The 12476-nt window shown below is 58.6% G+C and overlaps 2 protein-coding genes across 2 annotated transcripts; both read right to left on the bottom strand.

Annotated features, from left to right (window-relative positions):
- Nucleotides 1-38: 38 nt before the first annotated feature.
- DBP (D-box binding PAR bZIP transcription factor) lies at nt 39-6164 on the bottom strand. The gene is made up of 4 exons (XM_072772668.1): nt 5312-6164; nt 4038-4448; nt 2256-2467; nt 39-524 (listed from the first exon to the last, which is right to left on the bottom strand). Exons 1-4 carry the CDS (start codon nt 5448-5450, stop codon nt 309-311), a joined length of 978 nt encoding a protein of 325 aa, XP_072628769.1. The 5' UTR covers nt 5451-6164; the 3' UTR covers nt 39-308.
- Nucleotides 6165-6467: 303 nt separating this feature from the next.
- On the bottom strand, nt 6468-12124 carry CA11 (carbonic anhydrase 11). The gene is made up of 9 exons (XM_072772658.1): nt 11355-12124; nt 11182-11256; nt 10328-10470; nt 8609-8794; nt 8299-8394; nt 8091-8163; nt 7802-7956; nt 7390-7555; nt 6468-6596 (listed from the first exon to the last, which is right to left on the bottom strand). Exons 1-9 carry the CDS (start codon nt 11419-11421, stop codon nt 6571-6573), a joined length of 987 nt encoding a protein of 328 aa, XP_072628759.1. The 5' UTR covers nt 11422-12124; the 3' UTR covers nt 6468-6570.
- Between the last annotated feature and the right edge of the window lie 352 nt (nt 12125-12476).

Genomic DNA, 12476 nt, shown 5'->3' with positions numbered 1-12476 from the left:
GGCCAGGGAGCTGCCTCCTCCCCCACAACAGCTGGCTCTGGGGTTCTCAAGATTTATTCAGGACGCATTAACGGAGGCGGTGGGAGGATGGGGTCCCCGAAGTGGCAGGGGCACACACACAGGACCCTCCCCGCCCCCGCGAGGGAGGGGGGAGGCTCGCTTTTTCTTAAAAATATAAATGTATTTATCTGCATCATCACGTTCCTGGGGCACTCAGCTGGCCGGCCCGTGGGCCACAGGGTGGGGAGGGAAGAGGGCGTCAGGGCACAAGTCTGAGCGAGGCTGCCTGGCAGGGATGGGGGACGGCCTCACAGGGATCCGTGCTGGGCCTGGTAGCGGGACAGCACGGCGCGGTAGTGGGACAGCTCTTGGCGCACAGCCACCACTTCCTGCCTCAGCAGGGCGTTCTCCTTCTCCAGGAAGGCCGCCCGTACCGAGATCTGGTTCTCCTTGAGCCGCCGGGCATCTCGGGACCTCTTGGCTGCCTCGTTATTCTTGTACCGTCGGCTCCAATACTTCTCGTCCTGAGGGTAGGGTTTGAGAAAGCACTAAGGACCAGAAGGACCAGGAGAAGCAGCTTTCCTTGTGCCTTCAAGGACCAGGCAGCATCGAAGAGACCCCCCACCCCACCCCGGGTGTGCTTCTTGCCCAGCACTGGGTACCAAAAGATACCAGGTCTTTCCTAGGATGGGTACCCAAGGGTATGGTTGCCAAGGAGAGCAGGCCCCTGGCAACAACTAAGGTGAGAGATAGTTCTCCCCACTTCAAGCAACTGGGCTTCAAGTCTCCACTGTGCAAACAAACCCCACCACTCCTGGCTTGACAAGGACCTACAGTTAGCTCCTGGTTGCTAAGGATGCTTGTTCCCTAGCAACAGGGCCTGCAGGGTCTGAGGGCTTTTCCCAGGAAAAAAAGCACCACTCTTTGCACCACCTTCTCAGATCCTGGTTGCTAAGGAAAGCTTAGGATCCCTAGCAATGGGGTTTGGGGTCCCACAAATCCAGGGCTGGGGCCCTTTGACCTGGTTGTCAAGGTAACTCCATCCTTCTTCAGCAAACAAAAGTAAGGTCTAAGTGGTCCCAATAACTGCAGCCAGTCTCTGACCCTCTGGCCTTGAATAGAGGCCAAACAGCTGCCTTCTCCCCAACAGCCTGGGTTGCTAGAAGAGCTGTCCCTTAGTAAAAGGGCCTATCCTGAGACCTCCCTAGACCATTACCCTTAGGTTCCCCAGTTGTAGAATTTGGCTGTGGAGGAGGACCACTCCTTAGTAACAAGGACCACCCAGAGCTCCAACAGATGCTCTCCTCCCACCCCCATTTCACAAAAGCCTAGTTTTTGCTTACTAAGGTAAATCGAGTCCCGGCCCTGTGACAGGAGAAACCACTGGTCTAGACTGGGTTGACAAGCCAGTCCTCAGTGCTTCGGGTAGCTGTGTGTTACACAAGGGCATGGTGAAGTCTGGTGAGAGAACCCCTGGCACCCCTTACTAGGGGAGACCCCAGAGTTGGCAAAGGCAGGATGCCAGAAAGATGTGGTCACAGCTCCAAATCAGAATGTGGCTCTGGCTGCTAGAGAGAACTTGAGGCCTCTCACCAATGAGAAACAAGACCCAGAGGGGCTGGCAAAGTCTGCATCCTACATAGATGCAAGCACCAGGAAAGATGCCCCAAATCAGAGATCAAAAGATCAGCCCCAGGGATCCCTGGGTGGCGCAGCGGTTTGGCGCCTGCCTTTGGCCCAGGGCGCGATCCTGGGGACCCGGGATCGAGTCCCACGTCGGGCTCCCGGTGCATGGAGCCTGCTTCTCCCTCTGCCTGTGTCTCTGCCTCTCTCTCTCTCTCTCTCTCTCTGTAACTATCATAAATAAATAAAAATTTTAAAAAAATTAAAAAAAAAAAAAAAAAGATCAGCCCCAGCCTGACAAGTGGCTCAAAAGAAACAGACCGATACCATGCTGCTAAGGGATGCTGTCCTTGGCAACAGGGCCTGGTCACAGCTCCAAGCCTATACTGGTGGGTCCAAGCAGGGCTGGCTGAGTCTGCATCCCCCAGTGATACCATCTTTGTAAATCTCAAGCCCAAACCTCGGCCCCCTCAAGCCCATGGCTATGGACATCCCATTCTTGGCTGTAGGTTAAGAGAACCTGAGAGCTAAAACCAAAGTGAGAAGCCCAGGCTTGTCTGTGAGGAAAGGGCCATCCCTGGCTAAGGGACCTATAAAGGCCACACCTTGATCCTACATCTGGCAATGCTTACCTTCTGCTCCTCTGGCACCTGGATCTTCCGGGCCTTCTTCATGATGGGCTGGGGCTTAAGTTCCTCCTCTGAGAAGCGATGTCTCCGAGGGTCAAAGGTCTCATGGCCAGGAATGCTTGACAGGGCTAAATCGGCCGGGTCTGGTTCAAATGTCATCAGCACCTCCACGGTGTCTGGGTCCACGGGGCTGGGTGTGTCCCGAGAGGTCAGGCCTTGGGGAAACAGAATGTGCCACCTGAATGTGGATTTATTGAGGGAGGGGGTGTTTCACAGAGGCTACCCCCTGCTCTTTTCTACCACAAGAAAGGCCCTTATGAAGCCTACCACAAAGCCCACCAGAGATCAACCTCTCTAATATAAAATACGCAGGTTCTGTAAGCTACAAAGGTGCTTAGAAATCAAGGAACCAATTCCATTTTTACAAATAGGGAAACAGGCCCAATTATAACTGACCTACCCTAAATAACACACGAGCCTGATCTAAACCTCAGGCCTTCAGATTGGCAGTTACTTCTTTCTCATTATCTAGCCTGAATCCTGCTTACTGAATCCATGACCAAAGCCTAGACCCCAGGCTGTTCAGGAAAAAGAAATCCAGTGCACTGAAAAGATTTCAGGTGAGCCGTGTAAGAGCTCCTGGCCCTGAAGAGTTAGGGAAGAAAAGCAGAAACGACTGAGGCCTGGGGGAAGTTGGTTCAAGAGAAGGGACAGGGATGGCCTGTGCCTTTAAGAGCGAGCAAGCCGGGGCCAGCTGAGGACACAGGTTCAGGGCCTGTCACGTGCGGGTGCCTGCTTTCCCGCCCCGCCCCCCCTGCCGCCACGGGCGCCCTCTAGTTCTCCAGGCCCCGCCCCCTCCGCGTGACCGCGCGTGCGCGAAGCGAGAAGCAAGGAGGAGGGAGGGGAGGACTCACGTGGCGCGGGAATGTGCGGCCTGGAAGGGAAGGGCCCTGCTTCTGGCCTAAGGCCGCGCCAGGGGCTGGTGTGTCCAGGAATTCCCCAACCTGCAGTCCGCCCGTGGAGACCCCCAAGTGCCCAAGGGCTCACACTTTTCCTTCTCCCTGGGGTCTCAGCTCAAACCTCTCAACCTCCAAAGATACAGGCCCTCCTGCTCTCTGGGGAACACGCTGAAACGGTCCCCTTGACCTTCTCCCTCGCCACTGGGATATACATGATTCTGTGATCCCAGGCCCCTCCTCTCCCAGGAACATAGGAGGCTCGCGGTCGTTGCCCCAACGGAAGACCCAGTTTGAAGATCCCCAATCTTCTAGATTCCATCCAGAGGACTCCGCGACCCCGGGTCCTAGCTCTTCTCCACTGGAGGACCCAGCAACTAGGGCTGCCAGTCTCTTAGATCCCAGTGAAATAAGTCTGTGCCCAGACCTTGCTTTCTTCCCTGTAGAGGGCCTAGGGGTTACAGTTCTTCCCCAGTCCACAGATTCCAGGCCCAGAATCTGGAGCGCAGTTCACTCCCCAGTAATCGAGTGTCCCCACCCTCTGTCTCCACGTTCCACAGAAAAGTCCACACTACCGCCCCACTGGGCAGACTTCCTGTAATTTGGGATCCCAAGGCCCCCATCTCCAATGGATCCAGGAGACCCAGTCCCTGACGCATTAGGAAGCAGAGAATCCAGACTCCTCTCCCAGCATCTCTCGCGCCTAGAGGCCCCAGAACTTGGGCGCACAACCCCAGCCCCACGCTCCCGGCCCCAAGTGCTGTACAGCCCCGCCCCTAAAGCCCAAGCCCCGCCCCACCAGGGCCCTGCCCCGCCCCCGCCGTCGCACCTGCGCGGTGGCCGCCCGCGGCCCCGAGGGCAGCCCGGGTGGGGGCGTGCCCCGGGGAGGAACGAGGGGAAGCTGAGCCGCAGGAACCGGGCCCCGGGGAGGGTGCGGGCGTGCGCACGGGCGAGGGCGCCGGTGATGGGCCCCCGGGCGGCGGCGGGCTGGGCGGGAGCCCGTGCTCCAGCAAGAACGCGTCCAGGTCCACGTACTCCACGTCGCCGAACGGCAGCGTCCGCTCCCACAGCAGCGGCGCCAACAGACCCGGGCCTGGCGGGGCCCCCGGGCGCCCCCGCGGGGACCCGCCGCCCACCGCCGCCCCAGCTGGGGCATCCGCCGGGCCCGCCGTCTCCAGGCCTGGCCCGGGGACCGTGGCTGTTGGCGGAGCCGCCTTGCGCTCCTTTTCCTTCAGGAGACCTGCGGGGTGGGAAGGAAGAGATGGAGAAGAGACCCCCGAGACAGAGAGACGCGAAGAAAGGGGAGATAGAGACCCACACGACGGAGATCCAGAGCAAGACGGACAGGCGGGGGAGAGGCAGAGATAAGAGTGGGAAGGCAAGGACCCCAAAAGAAGAGACAGAGACTCAAGAGAGGGAAAGAGACCCAGAGAGAAAGCACAGAAAGGGGCGCCACAGAGAGAGAGACGGGTACCGAGACTCAGAAAGAGTGGAGGATAGAGACCCAGACAAGGAGAGGACACAGACCAGGGAAGGGATAGAGACACAGAAGGGGGACGGAAGTTCAGACAGAGGTAGGTGGAGGGTTGGGCAGGTGAGACTTCTCTGTAGTCTAACCCCCTTGCTCACAGGAATCTCTTCTCCCCACCCCCACACTATGTAAGGGGCAGGAAGGGGCTCTATTCCTGGGGCACATTCCTCATCCCTAGACTCCATGTGACCCCAGGAGGCCCCGCCCAAGCCCGTGTCACTACCGTGTGAGCATCCGACACACCCCCTCCCTCCTCCCTGGACCCCAGGGGTCCAGACTCTCAGAATCCAGAGGAAGCGGGGGCTGGAGCCCAGACTCTTGTGTCCTCGGAAAAGAGGACTTTGGGGGGACTCCTTGGGTCTTCCTGGTGGACGGGCTTGAGCGCCTGTACTTTTGGATCCTGGGTGCTGAGGGACTTAGGGGCCTGAACACCTTTGTAATCGGGTAGATGACGGGTAAAGGATGGACTCTCCGCTCGTAGGAGGGAGCCACCAGTCCCCCACCCCCCTCAACACTTGAATCCCTATGGGAGTAGGGTGTCCGGGTTGGGATAGATGGGGGCTAGAACTCACAGCTGGCTGGCTCTTTGGGTTTGCTGGTCCCCTGCAGAAGGCTCCGCAGCCCAAGCAGCGCTCCCCCGCCAGGGGGGGCCCCGGCTGGGCCGCCCAGCAGCAGGGAAGCCGGGGCCCTGTCGCTCACCGGCCGCGCCATCACCGGGCACCTGCCCGCAGGCTCACGGGCTCATGGAGAGGCGAAGAGCTGGCTTGCCAGTCAGCGGCACACTCCTGTGGTTCGGGCGAGTGCCTACCCAGGGGCGGGCGAGCGGAGCTTGCAAGCCTCCAGTATCCAGAACACTGCAAATCCTAGGGGTGACGGGGATTTGCAGTCCTCGGTGCAGAAACGTGCAACTCAAGAGGGTCCCAGGAGATCATGCAGTCCGAGTGAGAGGCTTGATCAAAACCAGGCAGCCGGCTCTTTGCTACTCAGAGTTCAAGGGGACACCAGGCGCTCCTTCTACAAGGTGGGCGAGCCTGGCTCTTGCAAAATCTGCAGCTCTCTCAGCGGAAGGCGCTTTGCAATCTGCACCAAGAGGTGTGCGCGGAGGGCGGGGGAGGGGGCAAGAGGAGGCGGCCGCCTTGAGGCGTGGCCAACGCAAACTTCTTTCGCGGAAAAAAAAAAAAAAAAAAAAAGCCAAACCAAAACACCCGACGCCACAGCGCGCACCCCTCCCCTCGGCCCCTGCCAGCCTCTTGGGCTAAGCACCCCAGCCGCGTGCCTCCCTCCGGCTGAAAGCGCGGGCCAATCGCGTCCTGACCCTTCGAGACGCACGGCCAATGGGACCCCCGGATCCTCCAGGGCTCGGGAGGGCGCGTGAGGGGCTCTGGGCGTGAAGTGGCCGTGCCTTTAGGTGAGAGGCGGGACCCTGACCTACATTTGCCCAATGGGAGACTGCACTGGGGGCGGGACCCTGACCCAGTTCGGGCCAATGAGGCAGGCGGGAGGGGGAAGCACATGGCTCCGCGCGTGCTGCCGGGCGGGGAGGGGAGTTGGGGGAATGAAAAGAGGCGCCGCTTAAAGGAGCCGCCAACCGAAATGTCGGTTTTGGGAAACAGGAAGCCGAAACACCGAGCGGGGCGGTTTAGGAAGAGGGAGACCGGTTTCTAGAAGCAGGCTGCTGTTCTTCAGTACCCATGTTTCCCCGCCGCGCCTAGAATCAGACCACTAAGAAACAGGAAGTATTCTGTCCCTTTAATAGCTTTGTTTTGGGGGTAACTCCCCTCCCCGTGTGGGGAGACTTGGAGAGGACGGGCGCAATCCTCGACGGGGAGTCTCAGCGACCATGGGGGGCACCATCCACTGTAAGACAGACGACACCGGTAGCGGATCGTTAGTTTAGGGCTCCCTGCAGGGGGTTTGCAGGGAGGCGGGGGCTGGGCCGCGGTGGGCTCTACCACAGGGAGGCTGCGGAGGGGGAAGCCGGAAGGTACCAAGTCGAGAAGTTGGGGGAAACGGGTCAGGTTCTGGACCCGCGCTGGGTTTAACCAACAGGAGGCAGCAGGAGGGTTGAATGGGGACGTCCAGCTTCAGCATCACACGGAACTGCAGGAAGGTACTCATGGGGGTGGGGGTAGGGGTCAGGGCTAAACCCCGCAGAGAAGCTAGAGTGGTGGCCCAGAGATCGCAGGGTCGAACCGCACAGGCTAGGCAGTGGAGAGGGAAGGGGGTTGTACCACGTTGATTTTCAGGAAGGGGGTGTGTGTCGGGTTATGGAACAGCTTGAGATCGTACCACATGGAAACCGGGAAAGGATCCGGGCTGTACCACTTTGGAAAACCCTAGTAATGGAAAGCACGGCCCGTGGGGCGGGAGGAGCCAGGGATCTCGGGTTATATACCAAGTTGCAAGTTGCAAGCGGTGAAGAGGGACAAATCACGGACCAGCTACGGTCTGTGGCGGGGAGGTGGACCGTACCATGTTGACACAAACGTAGAAGGGAGAGCGAGTGCGAGATCAGGAGGCTGGACCTTACAGAAACGGCAAAGGGGTGGGCAGGACTGTATCATATTGAGAAAAGAAGGGGAGACACAGAGGCGGGTTAGACCAAGACGTGCGGGGAGGGGTGGTGGTGGTGGTGGAGACCCGAGCATACCATGCAGGCGGTAGTTGGGGCCTCGGCAGCGCCTCTCGGGGTGCCGGGGGTCCCTGTTGCCCCTCAGTGCCCTGTGGGCCAAGGGCTGCAGGGGCCGGCCGTTACCGCTGAGGCTCTGGAAGATCTGGGACGGAGGATTCTGGCTCAGGAGTCTCAGGGAGTGCATCTGCCGCGGAAGGGAGTGGGAAACTGAGAGTGAATCACGAAGGGTCCTAGCGAATCGTCAGAGAGGCGGCCCCGCCCCTGGAGCGGGTGGGCGGGGTCTTACTTGGCCCCAGCCCACCCCCAAAGGTTGTGTGAGCCTCCTAGCAGTCAGATCTGCAAGGAGGAAGGAGGGTAGGTAGGGCCTAGAGGGGAATGCCCAGGCCAGGGAATGGGTGAGCCGGCCTGGAGGGGGCAGACAGCGGGTCACCTGGAGGGAGGTGATATTGAGGGCCCGGTCAATGAGGATCCAGGTGACAGTCTCTGAGCAGGGCGGGGTGCTGAGTGACCCCTGATAAGTGATGAAGCCAAAGGATTCGGGGAACAGGAGCTCCAGGCTCAGGTCTTGAAGAAAGTAGGCATCATCTGCGGGAATAATGGGCTAGAGTGAATAGCAAGACCCCTCCTGACCTCCTCTCCTCTGCACACACTGCTCCTCCTACCCTCCCACCCCCACCACCTCACCCCACCCCCAACAGCCCAATGCACCAGGGACTTACTCTTGTAGGAGATGCGGGTGATGGTGTCACGGTTAAGGAGGCGGCTGAGGAAGGGGTTTGAGCTGCCAGCCACCTGTGTGGCGGTACAAGGTGAGGAGGTAGGAATCCAGAAGTCCAGGACCCCAATCCCTTCCTCCCCCAGGACCTCCCCCAGACCCAATTCCAGGCACCCAGCCACTTGCTCCCTCCCAATCTTGCCTGGGCTCACATTGACAAAGAGGCTGAGAATGGCCAGGCCATTGGGGCCCCGGGAGGCAGCGCTGAGGTTCCCATAGAGTTCTTGGTTGAAGTGGATGAGCTGCACCTGGAAGGGGAGCACAGAGTGGGGTCCCCCAGCAGAAAGGGAGGAGAGAAGGGGTGCAGCTCTGGGACCTTGGGGTCCCAAGTCAGATTAAAGATTAGTGCTTGGGGGGCAGTTCTGTGAAGGAGGAGGGGGTGAGACATGAAGAGAAAGGTGAGGTGGGAGGAATTGGATCAACTCAGGGTGAGGTCAAGGGTCAGAGGCCAGTGGCCACCACCTCAGCAGAGAAGCCCTGGTGGTTGATCTGGTGTTCAGAGCCAGCTCCGTCACGTGCTCCAAATAGCAGTCGCAGTTCACTGAGTCGGTGGCTATAGAGGAGGGGACCCCCAGACACATTGACCACGGGCCGGGGCGCAGGCAGGAAGGAGACATGGCGGCCGGTGTTGTACAGTGTTCCCCGGAGCTGCAGGAGAGGTGGAAGCCGTCACAGGGACAAAGAGAGATCTTTTCCCTCCTGTGTCTCACTGGTACATTTCCTGCTTCCAACAATTATTTAATAATTCAGCATAATTTGAACACCAATGACTTTCCAGGCTCTGTTCTAGCCCATATAGGTGCTCAATATCGGTGAATTTATTCGACTAACAAATATTTATTGAGCTGCTACTGTGTGCCATGGATGCCAGGAAGAGAGCAATGAACAAGTAGACAAAAACCCCAGGCCTCATGATATTTGTGTCCTAATGGAGCAGAGGGCAGACAATAAATAATGAATCATATAAGAAACTGCTTAATTAATTACATCTTATGCTTATGCGGGGAAGAACTGAGAGCTCTGAGAAGGCATGATGGGAAACCCAGCCTTGATTGGGGTGTGGGTTGGTAGGGTGAGGAGAGGCCTTGGTGAGAAAGTGATGTTTGAGTGGAGACCTAAAGGATAAGTAGGAATTCGTTGCAAAGAGCAGGGAGAAGGGCATTCCAGGAAGAGGAAACAGCAAGTGCAAGGGCCCTGAGGTAGCCTGTTTCAGTAGTAGTGAAGGGGCCAGTGGAACCAGTACCTGGTGAGCAAAGGAGAGGTGATAGGAGCCAGATGGTCCACGGCCTTGTGGGCAATGATGGGATGTTTTGTATTTTTATTTAAATAATAGTATATATCTATATATCTCACACTTGGCACAGTGCCGGGCACGTGGTACTTGCTGTATAACTGTTTGCTAGTGTTACTTATCCTAATAGGTTTTTGAGCAGGAGAGTGGTGTGATCTGATTTGTGCTTTTAAACATCTCTCTGGCTGTGGGGTAGAGAGTGGATTGCAGTAGGCAGAGAACCAGGCCAGCTAGCAAGCTATGGCACCAGTCCAGATGCAAGGTGATGGTGGGGGCAGCAGAGAAGACACAAACTGAAAAGATCTAAATGATATTTAGCAGGGAGACTAAAAAGGGCCCAGACTAGCCATGGGAATGAGGGCAAGAACAGGTTGGGAATAGCTCCCTGGCTTTTGGTGGGGGCAGCTGAATGAAGAGTGGTCCCAGCTCTTAAAGGAAATGGTATTACAAAGTGGGCAAGAGCATGGATGCTAGGACCACACCGCCTGGGTTTGAATCCCAGTGCTGGCACTCTAGCTGTGTGACCTCAGACAAGTACCTCAATCTCTCTGTGCCACAGTTTCTGCATCCTTAAAATAAAGTGAATAATCGCATTCACCTCATAGGGTGGTTGGGAGAATTAGCAAGATTATCAAGATTATCAAGCTTTTAAAACTGCACCTGGCACGGGGAACAGTCTGTGTTACCATTGCTTTTGCCAACATGGGAAAAACGAGGGAGCCATGTTTGGGGGAGGGAAGAACAGGTGATCCCTTTTAGAGTCTAAGCAGCCTCCTTTCCACCCAGTGTGCACCCCTCTGTGCCCTAGGCGGGCCTGCTACCTCAACACCCCACCCCCACTCATGCCCACCCCTAGGGGATTCAGTGACCCCTCCCACCAGGCGCCTTACCTTCTCTCCCCCAGTGCTCAGTCTCAGTGGAGGCAGAAAGGGGTCGTAAAGGACCCTCTTCAGCTCCACATCCACGGGGCTCTGTCGCTTCCCCACAGCACACAGACTCCAGGCTGCATTCACTAGGCCCCAGAAGGGAGGCCCTGGAGGCAGGAGTAGGGCAGGGAGGAAAGGGAGTCAGAAACAGGGACTGGATCCCCAAACTGGGAACCCCTGAAAAGGCTGTGTTTTGGGGTCCCGGATCTCAGGAGAGGAAGGGCAGGGGATGGGGACTCCTGGGTCTGAGGGAGGAGGGGGCTGGGATCCAGAACCTTGGGCCGTAGAAGATCTTGGAGGAGTTTCCAAAGACCATCTAGCACCCTCCTTGCTCAAATCTGTCTTCAATTAAGTCATTGGGAAAAAGGAACTACAACTCCCAGCAGGCCTGAGGACAGCCAGCCTACACATCCACTGCCTGCCTGCGTCAGAGCCCATGGGAGTTGTAGTTCTTTCAGTCTCCCTTGTCCCACAGCTGGATAATGAATGTATTGGGAAGAGGAGTTGCAAGAGAGGGCTGGGCAAGGCTGGGGACCCGGCCACGGAACCTCTGGTTGCCAGCAGCAGCCAGTCCTACCTGCCTACTTCCCTGCAAACCCGCACTCACACTCTCTTGCTCCCCCACACTCCTTCCTTCCACTCACTCCCACTCACTACTTGAAATGCGCATAAATAATGTCCCATGGTGAGCCGCTGGGGTTCACAGGCTGGGCCCCACTCTGGAGGGAGGGAGGAAGAAAGGAAGGGGCTGGGACTCTTGGGTCTGAGGAAGGAGGCACCCGACAGCCCCGACTCCTGGGTCCCCACCCTGGCTGCACCTGGCACGAAGTTTCCCTGGAGATTATCCTTGTAGCTCCACCAGTCCTCGGGGTCAGGTGCAGGTCCAATGTGAGCTGGGGAGAGAGCAGCCTGAACCCCTCTCCTTGGCACCCCACCCCCACCGCTCCCTCAGGGGTTCCTGCCCCAACCACCCCCCCACCCCAGGCCTTACCTGCCGCCCCCAGTGCGGCCCAGAGTACCAGCGCTCGAGGGGCGCTCAGACGAGCGGCAGCCCCCATCCTGGGGAGGTCTGAGCGACTCCTTCCCAATGTCCTGGCCCCCCCGTCTCAGCTCCTCCTAACCCCCTCTGTGGGACCCTCTCCTTCCAGGACTTCCAGCCTGCCTCTCCTCCCTACAGGGAGTCCCGTTCCCCAAACACTGAGGCAGTGGGGACGGAGACCCCCCCAGATCTGCTCTCTGTGCCTTTCCTCCTTTCGCTCCTGGTTTCCCCAACCTTCCAATCTCCCTCTACCTCTGGATCTTCCTACTCCTCTCTCTGCCTCCTGCTTCTCCCCGGGGTTACCTCCTGGCTTCTAATCCACACCCCCTCTTCTCTCTCTTTTCTCCCAGCTCCCCTGAGCCACCTAACCCCATGTCTCCATCCTGCTTCTCTCTCCTCCTCTCGGTCTCCCTCGTCTCCAGCTTCTTTCTCGCCCAGTCTCCCCACCTCCTCCTCTTCTGCCTCTCCTGTTTCTCGTCTCTCTCTTCCTTCGTCCCTGCTCCCTCCTCCCCCTCCCTCTCTGATCTCTCTCTGGGTGTTATTTAATTTTTTTGTCGTTGTTGTTGGGGGGGCGGGTGATCTCACAGCAGCAAACACTCCTCGGACTGGGGTGTGTGTGTGTGTGTGTGTGTGTGTGTGTGTGTGTGTGTAGGGGGTGCCCAGGGGGCAGGATGGAGGGGTCGCTAGGAGCTGATCCCCAGCTTCCAGCTGTGCCGGGGCCAGGGGCGTGGGGGTGGGGATGGGGGTGGGAGGTGGCCCGGACACCTGGGGCCCGAAGCTGGCAGTTCCCATCCTCCGCAGAAGGGGGAAGGGGGGGCGCTTAAGGTGGAGCTGGGAGAGTCCTCCGAAGTCTCGGTGCTCGGGGCCGCGGGCGCCGGAGGATCCGGGGTCCCCCAGCTCGTGGGGACTCGGGTTGGAACCTGCACCGGGGCCTGCAGCCCCCGCCAAAGGCTCCAGTGGGCCTCGGCTGGGGGCTGCCTTAACCCGGCCGAGGGATCCCCCTGGGAGACCGGGGTGCGGTGCGCGCAGCTGACCAGGAGGGGGAGGCAGAGACCTGGAGAGGGACCGAGCCGG

Source organism: Canis lupus, chromosome 1, assembly GCF_048164855.1.
Source record: "Canis lupus baileyi chromosome 1, mCanLup2.hap1, whole genome shotgun sequence".
Taxonomy (NCBI): domain Eukaryota; kingdom Metazoa; phylum Chordata; class Mammalia; order Carnivora; family Canidae; genus Canis; species Canis lupus.
Note: the sequence above shows the minus strand (reverse complement) of the source record. Positions and strands in the feature narration are given on the sequence as shown.

Coding starts and splice junctions, on each gene's coding strand:
- DBP (XM_072772668.1), bottom strand. CDS start 5,450: ATGGCGCGGCCGGTGAGCGACAGGGCCCCGGCTTCCCTGCTGCTGGGC. Junction 4,449..5,311: donor ACCCAAAGAGCCAGCCAGCT/GTGAGTTCTAGC, acceptor CCCACCCCGCAG/GTCTCCTGAAGGAAAAGGAG. Junction 525..2,255: donor AGGTGCCAGAGGAGCAGAAG/GTAAGCATTGCC, acceptor CCCTACCCTCAG/GACGAGAAGTATTGGAGCCG.
- CA11 (XM_072772658.1), bottom strand. CDS start 11,421: ATGGGGGCTGCCGCTCGTCTGAGCGCCCCTCGAGCGCTGGTACTCTGG. Junction 11,257..11,354: donor GGCCGCACTGGGGGCGGCAG/GTAAGGCCTGGG, acceptor CTCTCTCCCCAG/CTCACATTGGACCTGCACCT. Junction 7,957..8,090: donor CACCCGCATCTCCTACAAGA/GTAAGTCCCTGG, acceptor TTATTCCCGCAG/ATGATGCCTACTTTCTTCAA.